We start from the raw sequence: 6,613 nt of genomic DNA, 5'->3' as shown, positions 1-6,613 counted from the left end.
TGAGAGAGAAAACAAAAAAAGCCATGCATCATCTCTGTTAAGAATCAGCCTAAGAAAATCGTGCATATAGAATTAAAACTGAGAGAGAATGGAGGTTAAAAGCAAAAAAGTGCAATTGATTAGGAACGGGGAGGCACTCCTGTAGATTGTGATGGGGAGGGGGTCGGGGTCCATCAGCATCATCCATGTCATTTCAGCAGAAAGAAAGATGTTTACATACAAAAGAAGCGGAGAGGTGGGGGGGGGGGCGGAGAGGTGGGGGGGGGCGGAGAGGTGGGGGGGGGCGGAGAGGTGGGGGGGGGCGGAGAGGTGGGGGGGGGCGGAGAGGTGGGGGGGGGCGGAGAGGTGGGGGGGGGGCGGAGAGGTGGGGGGGGGCGGAGAGGTGGGGGGGGCGGAGAGGTGGGGGGGGGCGGAGAGGTGGGGGGGGGGCGGAGAGGTGGGGGGGGGGCGGAGAGGTGGGGGGGGGCGGAGAGGTGGGGGGGGGGCGGAGAGGTGGGGAGGCGGGGGGAGGCGGGGGGGGGCGAGAGGGGGGGAGGCGGGGGGGGGGGGGAGGCGGGGGGGAGGCGGGGGGGGAGGCGGGGGGGAGGCGGGGGGAGGCGGGGGGGAGGCGGGGGGGAGGCGGGGGGAGGCGGGGGGAGGCGGGGGGGAGGCGGGGGGAGGCGGGGGGGAGGCGGGGGGGAGGCGGGGGGAGGCGGGGGGGAGGCGGGGGGGAGGCGGGGGGGAGGCGGGGGGAGGCGGGGGAGGCGGGGGGAGGCGGGGGGAGGCGGGGGGGAGGCGGGGGGAGGCGGGGGGGAGGCGGGGGGGAGGCGGGGGGAGGCGGGGGGGAGGCGGGGGAGGCGGGGGGGAGGCGGGGGGAGGCGGGGGGGAGGCGGGGGGGAGGCGGGGGGGAGGCGGGGGGAGGCGGGGGGGAGGCGGGGGGGAGGCGGGGGGAGGCGGGGGGGAGGCGGGGGGGAGGCGGGGGGAGGCGGGGGGGAGGCGGGGGGGAGGCGGGGGGGAGGCGGGGGGGAGGCGGGGGGAGGCGGGGGGGAGGCGGGGGGGAGGCGGGGGGGAGGCGGGGGGGAGGCGGGGGGGAGGCGGGGGGGAGGCGGGGGGAGGCGGGGGGGAGGCGGGGGGGAGGCGGGGGGGAGGCGGGGGGGAGGCGGGGGGAGGCGGGGGGGAGGCGGGGGGGAGGCGGGGGGGAGGCGGGGGGAGGCGGGGGGGAGGCGGGGGGGAGGCGGGGGGGAGGCGGGGGGGAGGCGGGGGGAGGCGGGGGGGAGGCGGGGGGGAGGCGGGGGGGAGGCGGGGGGGGCGGGGGGGAGGCGGGGGGGAGGCGGGGGGGAGGCGGGGGGGAGGCGGGGGGGAGGCGGGGGGGAGGCGGGGGGGAGGCGGGGGGGAGGCGGGGGGAGGCGGGGGGGAGGCGGGGGGGAGGCGGGGGGGAGGCGGGGGGGAGGCGGGGGGGAGGCGGGGGGGAGGCGGGGGGGAGGCGGGGGGGAGGCGGGGGGGAGGCGGGGGGGAGGCGGGGGGGAGGCGGGGGGGAGGCGGGGGGGAGGCGGGGGGGAGGCGGGGGGGAGGCGGGGGGGAGGCGGGGGGGAGGCGGGGGGGAGGCGGGGGGGAGGCGGGGGGGAGGCGGGGGGGAGGCGGGGGGGAGGCGGGGGGGAGGCGGGGGGAGGCGGGGGGGAGGCGGGGGGGAGGCGGGGGGGAGGCGGGGGGGAGGCGGGGGGGAGGCGGGGGGAGGCGGGGGGGAGGCGGGGGGGAGGCGGGGGGGAGGCGGGGGGGAGGCGGGGGGGAGGCGGGGGGGAGGCGGGGGGGAGGCGGGGGGGAGGCGGGGGGGAGGCGGGGGGGAGGCGGGGGGGAGGCGGGGGGGAGGCGGGGGTGAGGCGGGGGGGAGGCGGGGGTGAGGCGGGGGGAGGCGGGGGTGAGGCGGGGGGGAGGCGGGGGTGAGGCGGGGGGGAGGCGGGGGTGAGTGGGGGGGAGGCGGGGGTGAGTGGGGGGGAGGCGGGGGTGAGTGGGGGGGAGGCGGGGGTGAGTGGGGGGGAGGCGGGGGTGAGTGGGGGGGAGGCGGGGGTGAGTGGGGGGGAGGCGGGGGTGAGTGGGGGGGAGGCGGGGGTGAGTGGGGGGGAGGCGGGGGTGAGTGGGGGGGAGGCGGGGGTGAGTGGGGGGGAGGCGGGGGTGAGTGGGGGGGAGGCGGGGGTGAGTGGGGGGGAGGCGGGGGTGAGTGGGGGGGAGGCGGGGGTGAGTGGGGGGGAGGCGGGGGTGAGTGGGGGGGAGGCGGGGGTGAGTGGGGGGGAGGCGGGGGTGAGTGGGGGGGAGGCGGGGGTGAGTGGGGGGGAGGCGGGGGTGAGTGGGGGGGAGGCGGGGGTGAGTGGGGGGGAGGCGGGGGTGAGTGGGGGGGAGGCGGGGGTGAGTGGGGGGGGAGGCGGGGGTGAGTGGGGGGGAGGCGGGGGTGAGTGGGGGGGAGGCGGGGGTGAGTGGGGGGGAGGCGGGGGTGAGTGGGGGGGAGGCGGGGGTGAGTGGGGGGGAGGCGGGGGTGAGTGGGGGGGAGGCGGGGGTGAGTGGGGGGGAGGCGGGGGTGAGTGGGGGGGAGGCGGGGGTGAGTGGGGGGGAGGCGGGGGTGAGTGGGGGGGAGGCGGGGGTGAGTGGGGGGGAGGCGGGGGTGAGTGGGGGGGAGGCGGGGGTGAGTGGGGGGGAGGCGGGGGTGAGTGGGGGGAGGCGGGGGTGAGTGGGGGGGAGGCGGGGGTGAGTGGGGGGGAGGCGGGGGTGAGTGGGGGGGAGGCGGGGGTGAGTGGGGGGGAGGCGGGGGTGAGTGGGGGGGAGGCGGGGGTGAGTGGGGGGGAGGCGGGGGTGAGTGGGGGGGAGGCGGGGGTGAGTGGGGGGGAGGCGGGGGTGAGTGGGGGGGAGGCGGGGGTGAGTGGGGGGGAGGCGGGGGTGAGTGGGGGGGAGGCGGGGGTGAGTGGGGGGGAGGCGGGGGTGAGTGGGGGGGAGGCGGGGGTGAGTGGGGGGGAGGCGGGGGTGAGTGGGGGGGAGGCGGGGGTGAGTGGGGGGGAGGCGGGGGTGAGTGGGGGGGAGGCGGGGGTGAGTGGGGGGGAGGCGGGGGTGAGTGGGGGGGAGGCGGGGGTGTGTGGGGGTGGGGGTGTGTGGGGTGGGGGTGTGTGGGGGGTGGGGGTGTGTGGGGGGTGGGGGTGTGTGGGGGGTGGGGGTGTGTGGGGGGTGGGGGTGTGTGGGGGTGGGGGTGTGTGGGGGTGGGGGTGTGTGGGGGTATGTGGGGGTGTGTGGGGGTATGGGGGGGGTGGGGGTATGGGGGGGGTGGGGGTATGGGGGGGTGGGGGTGGGGGTGTGTGGGGGTGGGGGTGTGTGGGGGTGGGGGTGTGTGGGGGTGGGGGTGTGTGGGGGTGGGGGTGTGTGGGGGTGGGGTGTGTGGGGGTGGGGTGTGTGGGGTGGGGGTGTGTGGGGGTGGGGGTGTGTGGGGGTGGGGGTGTGTGGGGGTGGGGGTGTGTGGGGGTGGGGGTGTGTGGGGGTGGGGGTGTGTGGGGGTGGGGGTGTGTGGGGGTGGGGGTGTGTGGGGGTGGGGGTGTGTGGGGGTGGGGGTGTGTGGGGGTGGGGGTGTGTGGGGGTGGGGGTATGTGGGGGTGGGGGTATGTGGGGGTGGGGGTATGTGGGGGTGGGGGTATGTGGGGGTGGGGGTATGTGGGGGTGGGGGTATGTGGGGGTGGGGGTATGTGGGGGTGGGGGTATGTGGGGGTGGGGGTATGTGGGGGTGGGGGTATGTGGGGGTGGGGGTATGTGGGGGTGGGGGTATGTGGGGGGTGGGGGTGTGTGGGGGGTGGGGGTGTGTGGGGGGTGGGGGTGTGTGGGGGTGGGGGTATGGGGGGGGTGGGGGTATGGGGGGGTGGGGGTATGTGGGGGTGGGGGTGTGTGGGGGTGGGGGTATGTGGGGGGTGGGGGTATGGGGGGGTGGGGTATGGGGGGGTGGGGGTATGGGGGGGTGGGGGTATGGGGGGGTGGGGGTATGGGGGGGTGGGGGTATGTGGGGGTGGGGGTGTGTGGGGGGTGTGTGGGGGGGGTGTGTGGGGGGGGGTGTGTGGGGGGGGTATGGGGGGGTGGGGGTATGGGGGTATGGGGGGGGTGGGGGTATGGGGGGGGTGGGGGTATGGGGGGGGTGGGGGTATGGGGGGGTGGGGGTATGGGGGGGGTGGGGGTATGGGGGGGTGGGGGTATGGGGGGGTATGGGGGGGGTGGGGGTATGGGGGGGTGGGGGTATGGGGGGTGGGGGTGAGTGGGGGTGGGGGTGAGTGGGGGGTGGGGGTGAGTGGGGGGTGGGGGTGTGTGTGGGGGGGGGTGTGTGGGGATGGGGGTGTGTGGGGGGCGGGGGTGAGTGGGGGTATGGGGGTATGGGGGGGTGGGGGTATGGGGGGGTGGGGGTGTGTGGGGGGGTGTGTGTGGGGGGGTGTGAGGGGGGGGGGTGTGTGGGGGGGGGTGTGTGGGGGGGGTGTGTGTGGGGGGGGTGTGTGTGGGGGGGGTGTGGGGGGGGGTGTGTGGGGGGGGTGTGTGTGGGTGGGGGTGTGTGGGGGGGGGGTGTGTGGGGGGGGGTGTGTGGGGGGGGGTGTGTGGGGGGGTGTGTGGGGGTGGGGGTGTGTGGGGGTGGGGGTGTGTGGGGGTGGGGGTGTGTGGGGGTGGGGGTGTGTGGGGGGGGTGTGTGGGGGGGGGTGTGTGGGGGTGGGGGTGTGTGGGGGGGTGTGTGGGGGGGGTGTGAGGTGGGGGGGTGGGGGTGTGGGGGGTGGGGGTGTGGGGGGGGTGTGTGGGGGGGTGTGTGTGGGGGGGTGTGTGGGGGTGGGGTGTGTGGGGGGGGGTGTGTGTGGGGGTGTGTGGGGGGGGTGTGAGGTGGGGGGTCCACGTCGTGGCAAGGCAGCAGGTGCAGTACCTTTACTGACGGGAGACGTGCAGCAGGAGGCGGAGTGGCCGGCCTTCCTGTCGGCGGACGGCGACGCTCTCCAGGCCGCCTCTTGCTCGCCCGCTCCGGCGGCGACCGGGTGGAAAGCGCTGCGGCAGCCCGGCGGCGACGGGGCCAGAGCCGGGGGGTTGGCGGCCGCTCGCAGCTGGAAGGGCACGGTGGCTCGCAGGGGCTGCAGGCGGCTGGAGGTGGGCGAGCCGCTGGGCCGCACTCGCGACGACATCGCCTCCGATCGGTCCGAGCTCCGGGAGGAGGGGGGGCGGTGAGGGGGGGGGAGGAAGTCGACGGACAGTAAATGGCGGCGGCGGCGGCGGCGGCGCTCACTGGGTCCCTCCTCTCCCCCTCACTGGTCGCCACTGCCTCGCACCGCGGCTCGCGCTCGCTCTAACTTTCCTTCGCACACGGGGAAGGCCGCCTTCCTCCCTCCCTCCGGGGGCGCGCGACCACAATCCTTCCTCCCCATTGGCTGCTCGAAATCATCGCAGCCAATGGAATGAGGAGAGTGGAAGCACTCCAGGCGCCTACTGGTTGTTCCACCTGAGGCGGGACGTTATCTCAGGTCCTCCGCTTGGATTGGACCACAGGGATATCGCTCAAGGCGCTTGTCCTTTTTGATTGGGTGAGCGTCAAAAAAAGGCACCATGGCAACATAATGAGTGATGTCACAATCAAAATCGCTGGTCGGTCATGTGACCGCTTCACTGTTTTACTACTAGGTTTGACGTCATGGCAATAATAAAAATAATGAAAAGACTTTCTCTTCATGGATTGAAATCGTCGTTTTATTGAATTGCCCCAGAATTTACTGCAGATTGTACATTGTTGACATTGTGATCTGCTCCAGGTCCATCAGTCTTGGCTGCCAAGGAATTGTTCCCCAGTCACCAGTCAATGCAGGGCACAACACCATGACAACCCATGCAAATGTTGGGAACCCCAATGTCCCCGAGTGTAAAGCCCTGCGAAAGGGTAGTGGGCACGGCCGGGACGTCGCAGCCACCAAGACCCGGCACCCCATCCTTCAGGTGCCTTGCCGTTCGGCGTGAGCGAGCGGGTCCCTCTGACCCTCCGAATTGTAGTTGTGGCCTCCCCTGTTCTCCTTCCGTGAAGGCTCCACCCTTGAGCCGAGACCGCAGTCGATGTTGAGTTCATTATTGTACTGAAGTGGTTTTCCCCTTGCCTTCTTCAGTTGCAGGGTCCGTACTGGACGGGTAGCCCTGGTCATTGATCAGCAGATTCATCTGCCCAGCGTTTTTTAGTTTTACAACCATAAATTTCAATTTGTGGAATCTGCTTGTAGAAACCATCCACCCTCTTCAATCCATGGCTTCATGTGACGTTGATTGGGAGGCCAAACAGTTACATCACCTTGCCCAAGGGTGATCTGTAGGCTATTGGACAGAAATGGCGCCTTACTCCTCCTTTTGCACAGCATTGACCCCAGCCTCAACACCCCACCATTTGGAATTGGATCATGGATTTCCTCACCCCCAGACCGCAAGCAGTGAGGATTGGTCAGAACACCTCCTTCACAATCTTCATCACCACCACAGGGTTGCGTTCTTAGCCCCCCTGCTCTACTCACTTTATACCTTCGACTGTATGGCTCGGTATGACAATAACACCATCTATAAATTTGCCAACGATTCCATGATGAATCACCATACAGGAGGGAGATTGAAAACT

At 73.6% G+C, this 6,613-nt stretch overlaps 1 protein-coding gene across 1 annotated transcript in view; it reads right to left on the bottom strand.

Annotated features, from left to right (window-relative positions):
- Positions 1–5,521, bottom strand: part of LOC138746487 (glucocorticoid-induced transcript 1 protein-like) — a 59,068-nt gene extending 53,547 nt beyond the window's left edge. The window contains exon 1 of the mRNA XM_069904686.1: positions 4,898–5,521. Within this exon, the coding sequence (XP_069760787.1) occupies positions 4,898–5,150 (253 nt within the window). The 5' untranslated portion in view covers positions 5,151–5,521. The remainder of the gene's footprint in view (positions 1–4,897) is intronic.
- Positions 5,522–6,613: the final 1,092 nt, after the last annotated feature.

This window comes from Narcine bancroftii, chromosome 12 (assembly GCF_036971445.1).
Source record: "Narcine bancroftii isolate sNarBan1 chromosome 12, sNarBan1.hap1, whole genome shotgun sequence".
NCBI classification, from domain to species: domain Eukaryota; kingdom Metazoa; phylum Chordata; class Chondrichthyes; order Torpediniformes; family Narcinidae; genus Narcine; species Narcine bancroftii.
The sequence above is the reverse complement of the archived record's forward strand: the minus strand, read 5'-3'. Positions and strand labels throughout refer to the sequence as shown.